General features: G+C 33.3%; 1 protein-coding gene across 1 annotated transcript in view; it reads right to left on the reverse strand.

Moving 5' to 3' along the window:
* Window positions 1-21,749, reverse strand: part of LOC128235256 (uncharacterized) — a 45,458-nt gene that overhangs the window by 17,585 nt on the left and 6,124 nt on the right. Inside the window, exons 2-14 of the mRNA XM_052950054.1 lie at window positions 19,901-19,948; window positions 17,187-17,303; window positions 15,881-15,997; window positions 14,740-14,793; window positions 8,000-8,053; window positions 7,218-7,319; window positions 6,918-7,019; window positions 6,645-6,664; window positions 5,007-5,045; window positions 4,806-4,831; window positions 2,855-2,935; window positions 1,343-1,638; window positions 863-987 (exon numbers count right to left, since the gene is read on the reverse strand). Coding sequence (XP_052806014.1) covers window positions 863-987; window positions 1,343-1,638; window positions 2,855-2,935; window positions 4,806-4,831; window positions 5,007-5,045; window positions 6,645-6,664; window positions 6,918-7,019; window positions 7,218-7,319; window positions 8,000-8,053; window positions 14,740-14,793; window positions 15,881-15,997; window positions 17,187-17,303; window positions 19,901-19,918 — 1,151 coding nt within the window. The 5' untranslated portion in view covers window positions 19,919-19,948. The remainder of the gene's footprint in view (window positions 1-862; window positions 988-1,342; window positions 1,639-2,854; window positions 2,936-4,805; window positions 4,832-5,006; window positions 5,046-6,644; window positions 6,665-6,917; window positions 7,020-7,217; window positions 7,320-7,999; window positions 8,054-14,739; window positions 14,794-15,880; window positions 15,998-17,186; window positions 17,304-19,900; window positions 19,949-21,749) is intronic.

Below are 21,749 nucleotides of genomic sequence, written 5' to 3' on the forward strand. Positions count from 1 at the left end.
TATGACGCAATTTATCAAGTGGTATACACACACTGTGAAACACGATTCCACGCGGGATTTAATACTAGAATATCTGCACATAACCTCACAATTGTCCAAATAATTATCAATTATTCAACAAAATAAAAGAAATCGTAAGTGCCAGTATCCACTTGAAATTCAGTCTTAGATACGTCTCTTCGCTGACGATACTAGTTTGTACATTTATGTTGACTCTCCAGCAACTGCAGCTCTTTAACATCATCTGCCCTATTTCCTTCCTCTCCTATTCAATACAAACGATCGGTATGTTAAGTCTCGAAAGAATGTGTATATCCTTCATTCGGCTCCTACTTGAGTGACTGGACGTTGTTTGGGACAACTGTCCAAAGGAATTGGATTATAGTCTTGAAGCTTTAAATTAGGCAGTCAGGATAATACGCTAGGCAGTGAAGCTATGTAATATTCAAAACCTTTTTTTCTAATTTGGGATGGAAACGTTGACATCGAGACGAAGGAAACAGGGACTATTTAAATGTAACACCACCTTTCTTCAAGCCATCTATCAGATCTTATTACGATTTTAACCGAGCCGTCAGAGCTCTATCGGAGCAATAGACGTTTGCAAAACCTTAACGGAGCAAATGAATTGAATGATATCTTAAACGGTGCAATTGTATTATAGTATTCTTTTACATAATCAAAATAATGGTAATTTATTCATATGAATAATATATTCATAAGCATAATTAACATGATGTTGATTATTCCAAATAGTTAAACATTTTAAAACATCATATTTTATTAATTATCTTATAGTTCGCTTTGTTCGCGACAGAAGCTATATAAAACCTAAGTGTTATGAATTAAAACAATCACTAACTTGTTATATTTGGCTGTGATCTCTCTTTTCAGTGTTTTTATGAATGACCCATCCTCTCGATTCCTCGCAATGACTATAAGCCAGTCCCTGTGTATTTTGATCGTTTGATATGAATCTGTCGTAGCCTGTGTTCACACAAATAAAAAATAAAACATTATCAAAGAGGACTTATACTCAGCATGAGTCTTGATACCATTTTGTTGCAGACTCGTTTTTATATTTCATGTGTATGCTGTAGATATTCGTCCAGGTTAAACTTGATTGAATTTAAAATAATTCTTTTTTATGTTTAAGTGCTTAAACCGTTTCAAACAATTTAAGCACTTTAACATTTTTGGTCGCGTTGACTTGTTCTGGTCGGTCGTTGCAATGAAAACATTAAGTATTGTTTTGAAGACCTGTTGTTTTCTATAAAACAGCGTTCACTAATGTTTTATTAAATACCATGTCTAGCGTTATGCGTTGCACATACATACGTACCGATTTCGTAACAGGCTTTTCATATAAATCGAATACCAATATCTTTGGCTTGTTTCGCATTTTTTCGCTGAAGTTTTCATTATCAAGAATTGCCAATTTGCTAATACTTTCCTCCATGTTTTTGTAACAGATGTTTTCGTTTGTACTGTACGATGATATTATCCAAATAAAACAGTCGGTGTTGTTCTTGTTCTTTAGTTTCTTTTGTATCAACTGTTCGCATGTATTAGTACCAGTTCTCATGTATTGTTTAAAGTCACCTTTCTGGATGTTCAACTCTGTTCCGTCGAGTAAGTCTAGAAGGAAAACACGTTGTCGATAAAGAAACAGTAGAAACATGTGTTAAGTTTAGCTGATAAATCCAGTTATAATTTCACCTGCGTAAAAATACGAATGTTGTAATTTAAATAAATGTATGTTTTTTATGCATAGTTTTTAAATTCAAGTGATAAGCCTAGACCCACAGGTTAAATACATACTTTTATTTTACTTAAAATTATTTTGCATACACATGAATAGAAGTTACAATACATTATCATCATCCCATCGAAGCTAGATCTACGCTTAGACTGTAAATATTTTTTTTTTTTTTTATTTTTTTATTTTTTTTGTAATTGATAATTTTATTGGGAAAATATTGAATATGTTACGTTGTGGATTACAGTCTGCTGTACTTTGAAAAACTAAACATTCGCTTATAATTCATTTAAGTATTTTTTAGCTTATACCTAAAATGATTCTTATCTATAGAATTGAAACCTAACTCAGAATGAATGAACAGTAAATGGAAAACAATTTGTTGAGACTCTTTTACAAACACATGGTGTCATGTTGACGAGCTGCATAGCAAATGGCTTAAACCTTGAGTTCATTTTAAATGGAGTTTGTTACTATTCTGCCGTTAGGCTGTCACATTGACTTCCTGTGAAATTCACAGAAACGAACGGAATACAATACAGGTTTTCATCGGTCATTAAACTAATTAAGAAATCAAGTTATTATATGTAAAATTAGTCAAACAAAATAAAATAATATAGGAAACGAGCTCTTTAGTTTAAAAGTCAAACATTATTATTTTCTACTAAAGAATTTTTCACACATTAATAGGAAAATATATATTTTAATGGTAAACATAAAGAGTAAAAAACTGAAAAAGTATACACGTTTTCTCTAAATTATTTCTGTTGGTGTTATACCGTCCTCTTTTGTATTCCTTTCTTGTTTTAAGGTCTTCTTAACAAAAACGGGGTCGTGCTTAAGTACTGACGTTAAAGAAATAGAAGAATACTGCTTACCATTTACAAGAAGGTCTAACTAGTGAAATGAGAAAAACCATCAATATTGCAAATCATTCAAACCATTCAGACACTAGTTATTCCTCTGGTTTACCACGACGGAATATTTTTGTTTTTAAAATAATGTTTGGATTTACAGTTGTGCAGCGAATAATCATAACTCATGAAAAATATGTTGTGTCTGTATCAACAATTCGTTATATACAATATGCCTTACCTGCAATATTGCTTTCACCATTCTGCAATGCCTTGGCTATATCGTCTTGGGCTTCAAAATTGCATATCCAGGCTAGTTGGACTAAAATAAGAGCAAGGTTATAAGACTCAAAAACACATTTTCTCGAAGACATACGATGGAAATGTTTAGATAAGTATTTTTAAAACGAAACTTAAAAACATGTTAAAAGGGACGTTAACAACATGGTGTGCAATATTTAACTAGTCAGCAAATATTCCAAAGGAAACGACACCGATGATGTCGAACAGGTCATACTGCTTTCGGTTGAGCGTTCACACACTGGTCTACATCTACTATGTTTTCATTCAGGTTATCCAATGCATATAAAACAAAACATTATGATGCTTCAAGTATTATGAAAGAAACACAATAAAACATTTTTTAACTTAATATACAAACTGAAATAAAACGACAGAAGAATTCGGCGCGCAAAAAGAAGAAACGACAACGTCTAGTTAGGTTGGACTTTTTCAGTTATATCTCAAAGTAATTACTAATGGTCAATTTCATTTAGTGTGTAATTCATTATGTGTAATCAACAAAAGCACAGCAGTGTCAATTGCATTGAAAACTATTGAAAAATAGTATCAACTGTCAGAACTACTTTTTGAAATAAATCGATGGTTTGATTGTTGTTATTTAAAAAAATCAAAAAAAATCCATATTTGATCGAAAAACATGAAAAGAAAACACTCTTGTTGTTTGTGTCTGGAACACAATCGCTTAAGAGATTGTTGTTTTGTTTCACAAGTTGTGTGAGTAGGGCACCGCTAGAGTTTGGGTTTATTTACAATGGGCTTTATTGATAGCTATTTGCATGGAAAAGTTATAATATGCATAATATGTATGCCATTGAAGTTGTTTAAAGTATATCCATGGCTTTATTAGGCATTGATAGACATGGCCATCATCACAAACAATAATGTGACGTTTGATTGATTCATTGGGCACTTGGAGAAATCTGGAAATCCAAAGTTGAACATTCATTTGCAATTAAAGGCTGGAAAGGGCAAAACTGAAAATTGTTTTGCATTGGAGTGGCAACATTCTAGTCAATACAGGGTTTTAAGCATTAAATTCGATATATTTAAACATCGATAAGGTATGTTTGGAAAAAGAAGATTATAGTATTGCTCTTTATCAATTAACAAGAAATTATATAATTTTAAATAATTGTTTGAATACAATTAAACTTGGAACAAAATGACGACAAGTAATCATTTTATTTGTTTTATATTTTTGCATGATAAAGTTTGGTTTGAATATTGAATGGTCTTTCCCAATGAAATCTTTAGCAAAAAAACGAAATACTAACTTTTACATTCGTGAAAAAATATTTAAACAGAATACACAGAGTAAAAAATACGGATATTTCTTTTGTTTTACAATTTCTGATTACGACATTTTCGCAAAACATAAATTGCGGATAATGGCATTGCTTTGTGATTGATCAGCACCACACAGGTGAAATAGATATATTATTTTGTTAATTTTATAAAAACAGCGAACCAAAAGAATCGCACTCCGTATCAGTGGATGCAAGTTTTGCCATTTCTTTACTTAATAGTTTAAGAGATGGATATTCACATAAAACGGTACATAACATTTAACAAATATTTTTAACAAAATATTCAAAAGTATGAAACTACTCTTTCACTTCAAAATCAGGGTATATGTGTTTGTATTTTTTTTTACTTTTTTCTTTAGGCTCCAATAACCAAGTAACAGAAAAAGTAAAAAAGTAAAGTTTATATAGTGTTTTCAGAAATTATAGGTGTTGAAAATTCCACATGTGAAGGGTTTCACAATCAGTTCCAAAGTTTAACGGTTTTAATTTACATTTTTCTTATAAATACTACAATCAAACATTGAAGCATAAATAGGAAATACAAAATATATATTTATTACCTATAAACGAACTCAAACTAACCTTTCTGGATTTTACCGTAGGACTCACTGAAAAAAGAGATTATTTGCCATAATGTAATTTAATCAATGCTTAACTAATATATTTAAAGGAAAGCTTTATCCGATTTATTGATATCATATAAATTGGCTTTTGTTTAAAAAAATCTAAACACAAATCCTTATAAGTTCTGTTTTAATAGAAAACAACTTAAAACAAACTTACAAATCTTGTATTGTTGCAGGAATGCGACTTGTTTTTGAACTAAAAGAAAGACAGTATGCATTCAATTTGTGCATTTAACCATAAGTTTATTATTAAATGTTTTATTTTTAAGTTTCCTCAAGTTAATGCATACTTTGATTAGATTTACCTTTTACGTTTTTCTTTCTTTATTCACGTTTTTTTTCTTTATTCATGGTCTTTGGGATAAGAGTAAGGTTAGTGCACGTTAACTGGTTTAAACCCCCAATGAATTTACATTTTTCTGACCGTTCCAAGGCGGTACCTAACAATCCTTGATAAGCATACTTAGTTTTTTGTAGAATATATGCACTGTGTTGTTTGTGGAGTTTTGTGCTGTTGTTCCATGTTTCTTGTTTGTTATTTTTTGTTTTTGTGTTCTATGTCTTTGGTGCTAACCCTGTGCCTCTAAAGGGGGTTTACGTTTATTTATTTTTTGGCATCTGAGCTTGTTTCTGTAGTTTTTCACATAAACATTTCAACCTGGATCATTTCTACAATGTATCCTAGGTTATCTTTTGGTTGATTTCCTCTTGCAAGTAATCTTATTTGTCAACAGTCTATTACAAGGTTTTTTTTCTGTAACAAAACCAAATAATTTACAAGTTTTAAACAATTGGTTGCAGTCAATTATAAAAAAAAATATTTGCTTAAAATTGGACGAAACATTCAAATTAACATTATCCAATAAAATCATTTATAGGAGCAAGCTCACCCTAATATAACAGGTGCACAACTTATTGAAACTATACAATTGACTGCATAAGTATATCGAATACATTTTGAAAGATTAAAAGTTTTGATAATCATTTAAGACAAACATATCTTTCGAAAGGAAATAATATGAATGTAGTATTCCATAACTGTTGATTTCCGTTTGCTATGGTCTAGCTGACAAATTATTAAAACCCGTCCGCGTCTGAACATGGCAGGCAATGTAAATAAAGATTGTTGTATTATACTTCCAGTTAAAACAAGTTGAACAAGTTAAATTTCAATTGCCCTTAAATCACAGGGGAACATGTTTAAACAATGGCTCTATGTTGCAATATGGTACTGGCTATTTCAATTACTTTGTGTTGTTTACAAGCGTATAATTGAATATGTTTTATTATATAATTATACGTATGTTTGTTTTATTTAGTATCACATGGATGTGAAACATTCTGTGCTACCATCTTTTGAGGTTTTTGTACTATTTAATTTGTTGACATTTTAGGATTTCTTTTGACGCTCATTGGTTTTGATCGATCAGATATAGAGTTTAAAGTGGGATTTAATCATCCAGATTGGTCTGCACATTCAACCTTGTTGTCCGATACCATGTTTAGTTTTCTTTTATAGCTTAAAATTTTGGCTATCTAAAATGTGTTTAGAAGTTCAAATTTCATTCTAAATCATTCATTGATTCCCATGTGAACAGAACTTGCCAATATTCGACCAATTTTGACTTAAACATTTCGCTTTCAAATGGCGTCAAGTGATGAAACGCAATCAAATACTCAAACATTATGCGGCGTTTGTATTTTAATTTTAGATATGACTATATTTATCTACATATTCCTCATAATATATGTAACACGCGTAAATAAAATGAATTATTTTGATTAAAATAGTTACCTTTTCCCCTCATTTAGTTCCTGTAATAAACAAACACATTATCTTGCATTTTTTATCAACATCTCCCTTCATGTCGTCTAACAATATTATTCTACAGATCTGTTTTGCTGCAGACAAGTTCAATGTCCTGTAAATCATGCCGTTTTGCATTGTGTGCGCCTTGGTAGTCCATAATACAAGTTGTTACGAACACTGCTTTTGTTCGTTAAAAGTAATAATAAAGAGTAATCACAAACTCACTTAAATACATAACTAATTTATTTAATTTCATACCTGCTGTTGTTTATCTGTCTCGTTAAGTTTTCTGAATGATTCGATCTGCCGATGGAGTTTTAATAGTTCAGCTTCCATTCGGCCGATAATATTTTCATATTTCTGGCATTTAAAAATCAGTGTACATTTTGAACTTTCTTATAAAGAACAGATCACAGAGCAATTCAAAATGACGTAAAATAACAGTGATAAAATACATATAGCTACATTAAAATAAAGACAATAAGGTTGAAACGATGTAAATTGATGACATAATTAAGGAAGAAAGTTATATATATATATTTATATTACATTTTCTACCTGCTGTTTTTCATCTGTGTCGTTCAGTTTTCTCAATGATTCCATCTGGCGATCGAGCTCTAATAGTTCAGGTTCCATTCGGCCGATAACATCTTCATATTTCTGGCATTTAGATAACAGTGCATATTTTGAACTTTCTTATAAAGGACAGAACAGAAATGAAGTGAAACACCAGTGATAAAATATATGTAGCTACATTTAAGCAAAGACAAATTACGTTGAAACGATGTAAATATATGACATAATTTAGGAAGAAAATTATCCCAAAAGTATACAAAAACGGTTATTTTCATGTTTTATATTATAGCTGGAATATGGACACTAACAATAAACCCAATACGGGTAATGTTGAAGTAGACTTTGCATGAATGTTTGAATGATAATTGAATTTAAAGAATAACCATTCAAAATTCCTTTTAAGAAATATTCGACAACAGGACTTGTTCCTGTGTTTTCCTTTGTTTTATTTATTATCAGTTTGTGATAAAAGTGTCAAAACCAATTTTAACAAAATATTTTTGCATTTTGTCACTTTTATTCGTAAATCAAAAGTAGGCAAACGTCAATCCCTTTGAAGTCAGGGTAAAGTGCATACCCAGAAAGGTGGCCATTTGTTCTGATACCATGTAAAAATAACCAGAGCTTTTAAGGAATAGCTATAGTTAGTCGTTTGCTTAATGTCGACAATGATACGGAGGTTATCATTACGATATATATTTCTTCGAAAATCAGATGAACTACACTAGCGAATAGCAGAAACGTTGGAAAAGATAAGTTCTTACCTTTTTTGTTTGTTCTGCCTCAGATTGGATTTGTCTCATATCATCTTGATGTTTCTAGTTTAAAATATACGTATACAATATTGACCTTTCTCATAAATGACGGACAAGATTATAGATAACAGCGCCATCATAAGTCAATTAAAGTGTACTTATAAACTTTTAAAAAGATACATGGTTTAGTAAAGACAATTTATATTCGTTTCATTGAATGTGAATATATTTCTTATTTAAGGACGAACGCTGACATGTAAGTAGTTGAAAGCTCTCAATTATACCATATTTACATGAATGCTCGAATAAAGGCATCGGCTATATCTCCAGTATATGTGAAACAAGAATCAGAATGACTATTTGAATGATTATTCTACAAAAGGGATTACCAGTCGAAGTCGATTTGATACTTCTACTGTGATTCTTATTCTTTATCAGTTTATGATAAGTGTTGATATTACCGTTATTAACAGATAAATAGATAGATAGATAGATAGATAGATAGATGGATGGATGGATGGATGGATGGATGGATGGATGGATGGATGGGTGGGTGGGTGGATGGATGGATGGATGGATGGATGGATATTTTTTATTCCTCCATAAGTGAAGAGATTAACATATATACAGATGTAACAAAAATATATACACACATCGATGATATGATATACACAAACATCAAAAGAACAATGTGATATAATATAGATGGACATTACGAACATTAAACATTTCCAGTAATCATTTACAAAGCCAACATCTTCCATGCACATACAACTATGTATAGATAGTCAGATGTAGTCTAAATTGGTAAAATATATAAACGATAATTATTCAGAGTTATCTATTCAAGAAGTATTACATCTACATGTGGCTTTCTGTGTAAAATACAAGTAAAGCATATTTGTCCAGATTAGTAATAGCCAAGCATAGTAAACACTAAGGTTGCCTTAAACAAAACGAAAATTAAGACAGTTTATAGTGGAAACCGTTTTTGAAGCTATTTAGTAATCTAAAGTTACACCCTCCGCAAGAGTCTGACTATTGTAACTGTGACAGTTGATAGTTGACAAAACTTTCATCATAAATATCGGTACTAAGTGAAAATAGATGCACACATTGATCAGTACATGTCATTGTCATTATCGACTTAAAATGTCGATCCCACACTGTTCGTAAATTGTATCCCAGCGGGAATTACGGTACTCTTCTTTCGCATGACAATAAAGTAAGAGATGAACAATAATATTGTCTGTCCTTAAATTACAGCATTTACAAATTTGTAAATATGAGCGTGACACAAATAAACCCAAATCACTTAGAATCTGCTTACAGATTGATCGCAGTTTGGGTTTATTTCTTGCAATAAACCATAGTGGCGAACAATTATTAAAAGATATCATATTTTGCATTGCTCGATTTTCGTTCACGGTTCGTTCAAAATGAGTTTGTCTAGCTGGGAGTAAAACGCTTTTATGAATAGTTTTTTTTTCATTCATATTTGGATGGAAATTGCCCAGTATTTATATATTGCGTTATATAATCGACTAAAAGGTATTTTTGGCACAAGCGATAAATGTCAGGTATAAAACCTACAGTTTGTCTATCAAAGTTGATGTAGCGTATTAGTCTACAGTTAAAGATGATCTTCGATAAATATTGACACGGAAGTCTGCACATTTGACCGAAAAATTGAAGTATTTTACAATAGATAAGTACTTCAATAGATGTAATGTTCGAAGTAGATAAAACGAATTTAGTAGCAACACTACTTTGAAATCCTTGCATGTGCTTTACACAAAACCTTCTAGTCTCTGAATTTCATTCTTTGATATATTAGTCCATAGTTCACACCCGTACAGGGCCCGTGGTAGGATCGCTGACTGGTAATATGTCCTAAGGGTTTTGGCACTGACAGTATCAGGGTTTATACCACTGCTGCATATATTTAGATAAGATCCACCAAGTTTTGTACACGCTTCTTGAACACATTCCTGCACAGAGAGAGTCTCATTGCAAATAATACCAAGATGGGTGTATTTCTTCTGTGTTGGGACGAGGTCGTGTCCTAGAGAAAAGGACGGTTTTACAGATTGTACTAGCACACCTGATTTGTTAAACACAACAATAGCACATTTACTCGAGTTATATAGAAATCGCCAACGTTTTGAGTAATTAGAGCAAATTTGTAACATATTGTCCACGCCGGTCTTCGAGAAGGAAACAAGTACCATGTCATCGGCAACTGTAGGCGCACTCATATTAATGTCATACAAACATAGTTCGTTATTACTTTGTTGTAGTTCATTAATCAAGTCGTTGATATAGATTAAATACAAGATCGGGGAACTCTTGCCACCTTGGCGGGTCCCCTGCAGTACCGGAAGTTCCTCCGAGAAGAGCCCCCGATACCTCACACGGCTTTTGGCACCCTCGTACATCTCGTGAATGGCTAACAGAGTATTCAAGTCGATCGTTGGGTTGGGAGAATTGCAGTCCAAGTCCATTTTCAGTAATTTATAAAACAGCCCACCGTGCCAGACCCAATCAAAGGCTTGTCGAGCGTCCAAAAAGCAGAGATATACTGGAGATGAAAATTCCTTTGCGTGATGCAGACATTCTCTCAGTGAAAAACTGGTCATGATGCATACTAACTGATCTTGGAATCCGCCTTGTTGTCTGTTCAGTTTTTCCACAATATTTCTCTTACAGCGGTCAAGCAGAACAGATTCATAGATTTTGAGAATTGTAGATGGCAGGGTGATTGCTCTATAATTCTTAGGATCGTCTTTCCTCTTGTTTCCACCTTTATGTAGTGTTATGATCTACCCTTCTTTCATTTTCGCAGGTATGTAGCCAAATTTCAGCATCGCAGTGTACAAAGTAGCTAGGGGTTGTGCAAGTACCTCTTTACCATATAATACCTGTTCATGACTAATTCCATCGGGACCACAGGCTTTTCCAGTTGGTAAAGTTTTTATACATTCAGCAACTACTTCCGGTGATACACTAACGTCAGGGTCAAGATTAATATCTGTTATTGCTTGATGAACAGTATCTTCAACTATTTGTTTCCAGTCGGTTTCGAAGTCTGCTAATTCAGGCGGCATGTAAAGTGTTATGAAATACTCGCCCTATTGTTTCACAATATCCTCACGGTTTCGATATGCAACACCGTTAAATATAATTCCATCTCCTACTTTCATCTTTGATTGTTCTTTCCTAGCTTTTACCGTTTTCCAGAAATAGACGGAATCTGTTTCCGCCGAATGTTCTAGTCTATTGTTTAGGAGTATTAAATACTGTTCAGCGTGAAATCTATGTCTTCGTCTGAACAATGCTTTCTCGGTTTTATTACGCGCCGCTATTGGATCCTGGAAGTTCCGAGGCCGTCCAGCTCGACACCACAAATCACGTGTTAATTTCATATGGTCATGGATTTTTGTAAGTTCTTCACACCAGTACGGTTTTAAGAATGTTCGAAACTTTTTGACAGGCAAACTATCAAATGCATTTTGACGCAACGATTAACATAACGATTCATAGAAACGATCAACGTCCGTTATATCTGATAATGAGTTGTTAAGTACTTCAATACCATTTTTTAATGCACTATTGTACAAATACAACATATTAACATCGTTATTCACCTTTTTCCAATTAATACGATTCGTTATATCTGCATTATTATCATAGGGGCTCTCATCACACGTAATACTCACACAACATAAAATAGGTCTATGCCTTGACATGTTTAGACAACAATCATCAGCCACTTCGCAATGTATGAGGCAATCAACAAATTCAACTGGTATACAAATGTAGTCAAGGGTTGACGAAGCGCAGTCGTCATAAGATACATAAGTATCAATAGACCCAAAACATGTATCAAGCAAATTCACGGCACACAGATTACATTCAGAAACAAAATTATATAACCTACGGTCTCTAGTTCTAAACATATGTGCATTTAGTTTGGCATTAAAGTCACCCATAAATATAGGCATACCTTTATCACAGTACATGTTCTACAAATAATACATCTTATCTAAATACCCATAATAAAATTCAATCGGGTGATTTATACCAGGGAGATATACCTGAAAAATAAATAAATATTTTCCTGGCATAATTTGCAACTGAATTCCTATAATTCTATCATCACCAATATTTAACGTACAACGAAATTGTCCAGACGTTTATGCCATAAAATAGACACTCAACCTCTCCCAAAGTGTCTTTTGTGTAAGGGGGTATTTTCACATATTGTATAGTGTTTATAGTCACATGAGATTGAATCCATGAAATGTAAATTGTTTGACGTTAGCCAATGTTCTGATATTCCACAGATGTCAATACCACCTTCTGTCAAGATATCACTTAGATGGGCGGCACTAGACATTATACCAGTGATATTCCACCTCAGCATGTTTAAACATAACGCAGCCATGAGAAGAAAAGCACAATGTGTAACTGCTCTTTTCAATTCTATTATGATAACATTTCTGTATACATTGTCACCAATTAATCTATATTCACTGACAGCATACTAAAGCGGTTCCCGGGTAGCTCCTCGACGAATTGCCCGCTGTCAAATTTCTGTACCATATCCGCCTGCCGTCCGGTCGCCCGTCTCCGTACCGCCAGTCGCTCCTCCGCCTGTCGTCGAGCCGCAATCTGGAACCTAGGAGGGACCTCCCGGTGCGTTCGTACCGGTGTGTTCACTGGCACTCTGTTTCCCCGCGTTGTCGGCAGGCTATCGACCCTACTACGATGTGATGTCATCTGGCGTCCAGAGTGGCGTAGTGTTTCACGTGATCGTCAAGGCTCGCACGTTACGTAATCAGGCCAGAATCCCTCTGTTAGAACAAGATCTGCCATCAGCAATCAACGTTAATTTAATCAATACCCTATGGCGGTTTCTCCGTAATGGGAATACTCGTAAGGACTTAACTGTAGGTCCTTTGCTATCGACAACGGAACTTAACACTTCCGTATTCACGCTCGCACTGGGACCTTGGATACAGAACCGCTCCGTGCGCTTGCGATGAACGAATTGAAATCCATCATTTTCACGTTTAGTCACGATAACTGGAATAGGGTTTCTGTCAGTTGTAAACCCACGTTTGTCAGAAACTCCTACATCATAAAACATATGTAAGTCGCTTCCGGTATCTGTGTTTGAATCAATCACAATATTTTTGGTATCCCAAGTCTGGTCATTACATACCGTTGAACAGTGGTAAGAATCTATGTCATTTTGCTGCAAGTTGACGTCGCGTCCATCTGAAAGTGGTGCCACGGTCACTATATGTTCGGTGTCTATGAACACCTCCAAATGTCTCACCCTATCCTCAAATTCTGTTATCCTTCCAACCAGGGAACTCGTAAGATGTTTCATGGCATCAAGTGTCGAAGATGTAAACAATCGAATTGAGCTACTACACTCAATCAAGTCCACCTTAATTTTCTCAGTGCTACATTTAAAAGAGATAACTTGCTCCGATCTCAGTTTGTCATTAGCATATGTAGTTTGCTTTAAAAGAAGTAAACCAGCTTGTAGTGACAAAACAGTGTCTTTGAGTAAAGCTCATTTGCACATGTGCACTTCTCTTGTTGTTGGTTTGTAGTCGAACAATTCTTGTTTCGCTGCTGGGCAACGGATGCACGACGCACTTTCCCAGCACTAATCATATTTTCAACACACTAGTCCCCACCCTCAGTCACTTCAAGAATGTAAAAAATATCTTGGGCTAGCCGAACAGCAACTGGTTCACCTGTGCGCGATGTCATCCGGCGTTTCAACTCTGCATTCTGGTTAAATGGAAAATCCTCACTTGTTTGTTTTAAGTGTTCAAAATACTGACATCTGATTCGGTCTAGGTCACTCTCACAAGATGCGTATTCTCATACTATGCGTTGGACGCACATATCGGTTGGGTACTCCCGGTAAAGTTTCACAAGCACCCGGTATTCTTCGACAACCCAGAAGTCAGCGTCTTCCAAGTCATTCAATCCATCATGGTCATCAGAATCACCATGACAACTGTTGTGATCACGTGCATGACCGGTACCGTTGTCTAAAACACGTGATGTATGATCGTCTGACCACTGGCCCTCATTAAATGATATAAATGTCTCGGGGTCAGACTGAACAATCGACTGATCACACTGTCCTGGAGCAATATCCGATAATTGGGTACTGGTATTGTCCATGACGTCCAATGTGTTATAATCCATTAAATAGTGAACACTTATCACGTAAACTTACACTTTCAAACTAAATTTTAAACAAAGAAAAACACCAAAAATGTTAATTAAAACACTTATATTCCACATTTCTAGTATTTAAGTTATATGTTCCAATAGTCCACACAAAACACTTTATCCACATATAAATATATCCGTTGTTGCTTTGTATAAGCCTAACATTTTCAAGTAAAACCACGGAGCAGATTTTTGCACGACTTCTGCATTATATTCTATTTTTGCATTTTGTCACTTTTATTCGTAAATCAGAAGTAGACAAACGTCAATCCCTTTGAAGCCAGAGTAAAGTGCATACCCTGAAAGGTGGCCATTTGTTCTGATACCATGTAAAAATAACCAGAGCTTTTAAGGAAAAGCTATAGTTAGTCGTTTGCTCAATGTCGACAATGATACGGAGGTTATCATTACGATATATATTTCTTCGAAAATCAGATTAACTACACTAGCGAATAGCAGAAACGTTGGAAAAGATAAGTTCTTACCTTTTTTGTTTGTTCTGCCTCAGATTGGATTTGTCTCATATCATCTTGATGTTTCTAGTTTAAAATATACGTATACAATATTGACCTTTCTCATAAATTACAGACAAGATTATAGATAACAGCGCAATTATAAGTCAATTAAAGTGTACTTATAAACTTTTAAAAAGATACATGGTTTAGTAAAGACAATTTATATTCGTTTTATTTTATGTGAATATATTTCTTATTTAAGGACAAATGCTGACATATAAGTAGTTGAAAGCTCTCAATTATACAATATTTACATGAATGCTCGAATAAAGGGATCGGCTATATCTCCAGTATATGTGAAACAAGAATCAGAATGACAATTTGAATGATTATTCTACAAAAAGGATTACCATTCGAAGTCGATTTGATACTTCTTCTATTGTGATTTTTTCTTCATCAGTTTATGATAAGTGTTGATATTACCGTTACTTAACAACATAAACATTACTTTACATGACTAATTCAAGACCACAAGCGGGCAAAACTAAGCCATTTAAAAGGCAGAGAAAATGCATATCAATACATGAGGGTTATTTGTTATGAAAACAGGCGATAATATATGATTCTTTTCAACTAAAGGCAAATTTGGCATTCTTCGAAAAATTCTACGACGACACCAAGTTCAAATCAAAGTAATCAAAAAGTCTGATTTTGTTTCTTTCACAAACAGAATGACTAAACTAGGCATACCTGGAATGTTCGAAATGATAATAACATGCCTTCTCTATTTGATTTCTCTCATTTTAAGCAACGACCATTCACAGTCGAGTTCATAATACTCTATTTATATGGTTTTTAATTACAGTTTAGAATGTATTATCCGTTATAAGTTTATGATAAAATTAAAGAAACCACAAACATAAGCATGGTATTACATATGTTCTCCTATATCAGTAAAAGAAAGGTCAACCGTTTCAATGCTATTCAAAGAGCATATACATGTGCTTTTAGTCCCTGATAACATGTACAGGTCGTTTAGATAATTGTATTCCATTTAAAATATCTGCAAGTTAAGGCCTACACCGGGTGTGTCTTAAAGTTTATTACAATTCGTTAAAGAAATGAACTAAACTAGGGAGCACCTGGAACGTTGTAAATTACAATATCCTACCTCCTCAATTTGACGTTTTTCGTTCTTCAGACTTGTAATTTCTTCTTTAATCGATTTGACCTGCTGACTGAGGTCGAAATTCTCTTCTTTCATTTGTTTGATATTATCGTGTATTTTCTGGAATTAATATAATAATGCACAGCGTTGACCGTTCTTCGAAATGAATGACTAGATAGGCGCACGGTCATTAGAAAAATGTAATGTAATATTATAGTTTTAAAATAGTTACATAATACAATTTATGTAAGGATGCAAAAATGTAAACGATGTTTTATTCAAGAGAGTTGAATATCATTATTGTAGACAAAACCCTGTCATTTATAATATATATACAACCAGCAAACACAACTCCAATATGGACTATGGTGACAAAATTATCCTGTTTGTTTCATAGATAATTCATCCGAAGGAATGACAATTCGAAATCGTTTACCCAGTGTCACTTAACCGGGTTTATGTTTAAAAAAATTTGCTACTGGGCTTGTTTCTGTAGCTTTTTGCATAAATATTCACAAATATTTAGGCTACTAAGTTTGTCCCCGCGATTTCCATTTTAATTGTATTATCAATATATGATAACATTATAAACACTTTACTGAACAACCATGATACTGATAATATATTACTTATATAATTTAAGAAGGTGGCGAGACTCAATCAATTGTAAGCTACAGTAAACGGTCTTCATCTGCATGTGTTCTTTTCCCCAATAATATGTGTAAATCTTAAACGTATGTTTGGATAAACCAAAGAATACAATGTTTGAATGAAGTCGAAATCGTCCCTGACGACTAAAGTAAAGACGTCACAATGCATATATGTATGTATTCGAATCACAGATAAACTAAACTAGAGATACCAGGAATGTTGAAAATGATAAAGTACCTTCTCCTTTTGATTTCTTTCATTTTAATCAATGACCATTTGAGGTCAATTTCATAAATACTCTGTTTACAAAGTTTTCCCTTGTAGTTCAGATTGTATCATCCATCATCAATGTTTGTTTGATGAAATGAAACAAAATATTTAACAAACAAAATCATGATATTCATTTTTTCGCCTTTATCAGAACAAAAAAACAACAACAGTAAATCGGTTAAACGCCATTTATAGGGCCTACCCATGCATGTACCCTTTGTCCTGATGACAAAAACAAGCCTTCAACGTTTTTTAGTTGAATATAAATTTAAAATACCTGCACGAAGTCAAAGCTGACACCAAGCGCGTCTTTAAGATTTTCACAATTCGTTTAAGAAATGAGCTAAAATAGGGAGTACATGGAATGTTGAAAATTACAATATCTTACCTTTTCTTTGATATATTTTCCATCCGTTAGACTTATTATTTGTAGTTTTTTCGACAAGACCTGCTGACTGAGGTCGGAGTTCTCTTTCTTCATTCGTTTGATATCATCTTGTAGTTTCTGGAAATAATAGAACAATATAGAGCGTTGACCGTTCTTATAAAAGACTGACTAGATAGGAGCCCCGTTATTAGTCAAAGGAAGTGTAATATCAAAGATGTAAAATAGTTACACTTTAGCAAATTCAATGTATATTAAGTTAAATATATGTAAACACTGATTTATTTAAGGGAGTGGAAAGTCACTTAAATATACAAAACACTGTCATTTATAATCCTTTATAGTCAGCATAGAAAACTCCAATATGGACTACGCTAAAGAAAATCATCTTGTTTGTTTTAGTGATATTCATTTTAAGGAATGCCATTTCGATTTAACAAATATATTGTCTACTGAGTTGTTTGCTGCATTATTCATTGTTATTTTATAATCAGTATATGAAAACATTATATGATATCTATAATATGACACTATGGACTATGATTTGGAAACAGGATGGATTATAAATTACTTCCTGTCGAATAAAATAATATATGATATAACAACATGTTTTTGTCTATATAATATTAATTAATACGCACATATGACATGAAATGAGATGTATGCAAAATGATACTTGACTCAAACACAACAAGATGTAAGTCATTAGCATTAAATTATACTTCAATAATGAAAAGTCCCATTGTCTTATTTTTCTTTAAAAGCTGCACTCTCACAGAATGACCGTGTTGACAACTATTTTTATTTTTTTTGTTCTTGAATTAGCCAATTTTTGCGTAAATGTCCGGATACCAGTGGTATAAGACTGCTAACAAAAGATCAGATACAGTTTTTCAGTTTTACGTTCGCAAATTGATGTTTTATGGCTAAAAGTGATACTACAGTAACGTTTTAAGAAAAATGAAAAAAAAATGTCGGCAGTTTTCCAAACAATTTAGATCTGTTTTATTGTGAGTAATCTTATTATTTGTATAAAAAGCATTGCTGCCAAAACCAGCCGAGTCTGGGACAAAAAAGATTATCAACATGTAAAAGATTATCAACATGTTATAATGTATGTAACCCGCAAAAAACAACTCCAAAAATGTACTATGCTGAAGAATGTTGAAGAAAATCACTATGTTTGTTTGAATGCTAGTTCATCTTAAGGAGTGACCATTCGAGGTTGATTAACAAATATGTTGGCTACTGAGTTTGTCCCTGCAAATCCTATTTGTAAAAAAACCCATAACCTAACAACATCTTTATGATATTACATTACATATCTGATATAAGAAACTCAATTAATGTTTAAGCTACAGTAAACGTTCTTCTTAAACATGTGCCCTTTTCCTAATAATATGTGAAAATCTAAATTAATGACCAAATCGAATTAACAAATAGTCCGGCTACTGAGATTGTCCCTTCAATTTCCATTTATAAAAACGTTACTTAATATCATGATTATGCTATTATATAAGTTATCTGAAATAAGAAGGGGGCGAATCAACTTTAAGCTTCAGAAACATGTGATTTTCCCTTCAAATATGTGAAAATCGTTTATATCTTTTTGGATAAACCTAATTTAACAATGTTTGATAGAAATCGACATATCGACCCTGAGGCCCTTATTAAGAAAATCGCAATGACTAGGATGAATATATTTGAAAAACAGATAAATTAAACTAAGGGATACCTAGAGTTTTGATATTAATGATTTTCTGCCTGCACAATTTGATCTCTCTCTTTTTGTAGATTCAAAATATATTTGTCTTTCGTATCGACCAGCTTACTAAGCTCTAATTTATCATCTTCCATTTTTTTCAAGGCTTCTTGCAATACCTGGAATGGGGTGTCACTTAGTATATATTATTTGTTTAGGGTATAATTTGAAAATAACATGTATATAATCAGCATAAGCATACAACCATTTTTCCAATATATTAAGGGTCAAAATGCAATCATTTTAAAGCAACGTTAAGGGCCAAAATATGCCTGTATGTACGTGATAATATAAAAACTTTTCTATTTACATAAAGCCATATTTAATATGTTTGTATACAATTGACACCGACACAGAAGTTAACTTTTTTATTTTACAATGCTAAGATTCATTTCATCCAGTCTACTGAACTAAACAAGTCAATCCAGACCATATCCTTATGAATGCGGCTATGGCAAAGGTTATATATAGTGTCTGTTCTCAGTTTCATCAATAATCAACAGGAAACTATTTGCTCAAAAAATGATCATAACCATATATTAATTATAGTAGCCGCAATTCAAATCTTTCTGCAAGTCTTCAAGTCTGCCAGTGAAGATGACTCAATTTCGTTGGATTTTGAATGTAAAAGTCCGACTATAATGATGTAAAGATAACCAAAAAAAAAAAATATGTTAAAACTAAATATACAGAAACTGTCAAACTACGAGCTATTTTGTGCATTTCCGCGAAGGACATTTATATTAACGTTCAAATATTCAATTGTACAAGCCACAAACTCATCCGTTTAAAGCGGGTTCAAAGTGAGGTAATTTGAAGTGATATATAGAATACTGTTTGATTATATAAAATAGTCATATATGTTGAACGCGACGGCTACTTTAATAACCCAAATGTTTTATTACTAATACGAACGTGGTTGACGTGGCTTTTAGGTTGTAATCGATCTACTTACATGTAAATCTTCCATCATGCATACTAATCCGGCAACATTGGCCTTAGCCTGTGAAAAAAGACATACACGAATTTACAAGTGAAATGTTGAAAATATAACGTACATGTATTATATTAAAAAATCATACTTGCATATAAGTAAAATCGATATCATTTAATGCAGTGTCATAAATTTCATACATGGTTATGCCATTGAATAAGATTACCAATATCTGTTGATATAAAGTATTTGTTTAGAATGAGTATTTAACATGGTTTGAGGAACAAGCTTTTCTAATGTATTAATTTCTTAAGCATACACTTTCGGGTAAGCTCGTACCAAGAATGGTGTCAACTTGATTTGACGAATGTACAGAGTATTTAATATGTATGTAGCGACGGGACTGAATGGTGTTCCACATCTGGTTGGGATAACCACTAGCGTAAGTCAAAGCGTTGTTTAGTTCACAACGGGATTGGCAATGTTCAGTTTGAACATTAATATCAGCTGTGTTGGTCGTCATGATCATAAGAGGTAATGTCTAACTTTTGTTTTGACAACCCCAAAATTAGAAATGTCAAACTTTGAAGATTGGCTGAAAGACCCAATAGAGGCAATATTGATTATATTCGACAACCACAAGAGAGGCAATATTTAACTTTGTTTAATGGTTGACAACCCCACGAGAGGCAATGTTTAACTTTGGAAAATGGTTAAAACCTCCAATAGACGCAATGTTTAATTGTTGGTAATGGTTGAAAACGCCAAAAAGACGCAATGTCTAACTTTTGGTAATGGTTGAAACACCAAGAAAGGTAATGTCTAACATTGGCTACTGGTTAACAACCATTAGCAAATAAATGTTTGTAAATAACAACAGTTATCAAACGTTCCGTTACTCAACTGGATTGCCATCAAATATGTCGTTTTACTCGAAATAATTATCTACATTGATTAACGGTCAACACCAACTGAGGCAAAGTTTAACTTTGATCAATGATTGACAACACCAAATGTATGAAGGCCATTCGTTGCCAAAAGTCCAGACGTGTATGAGTGTATTTTAGGTTTGTAACATTAATGATTTACCAATTTACATTTTACAACCGCCAACTCATCGGTTATATGTTTACATTTTACACTGCACATTTCCATTTTTCATTGTACCGATTGGAGTTTTATTCTCGTTGCATCTATTCAACAGACGATTCAGTCGTGTTTATAAAGTTTTGTATGGTAGACAAACGTCATTCTGTAAAAGTCACATGCCGAGTTTTACATTGCGGTATGTAAAAGACAGATTTCAGTTCGTAGTTCTACAAAGTACATTGTATGGTGGTGACTTTTCATTCGCAGTTGAACATGTTTACGAGATGAATTTAATTTAATTTATAGATAGCTCCGCCTTAACCATGTCTTAACTCCTCCGTACATCTTTCGGAATTTTCCGCTATCACTCGGCTCTATTTAAACCAATTATGGATACTTTGGACCATGGACATTGTGAACCTTATTATGGATATTACGAATCATCTATAATATGGTTGTCCGGTTAGCGCAGTGGTTAGCGCACTCGCTTCTCACCTAGGCGACCCGGGTTCGATTCCCGGCCTGGGCGCCATTACTTCAATAATGAAAAGTCCCATTGTCTTATTTTTCTTTAAAAGCTGCACTCTCACAGAATGACCGTGTTGACAACTATTTTTATTTTTTTGTTCTTGAATTAGCCAATTTTTGCGTAAATGTCCGGATACCAGTGGTATAAGACTGCTGACAAAAGATCAGATACAGTTTTTCAGTTTTACGTTCGCAAATTGATGTTTTATGGCTAAAAGTGATACTACAGTAACGTTTTAAGAAAAATGAAAAA

The sequence above is a fragment of the Mya arenaria genome, chromosome 5, assembly GCF_026914265.1.
Source record: "Mya arenaria isolate MELC-2E11 chromosome 5, ASM2691426v1".
NCBI classification, from domain to species: Eukaryota; Metazoa; Mollusca; class Bivalvia; order Myida; family Myidae; genus Mya; species Mya arenaria.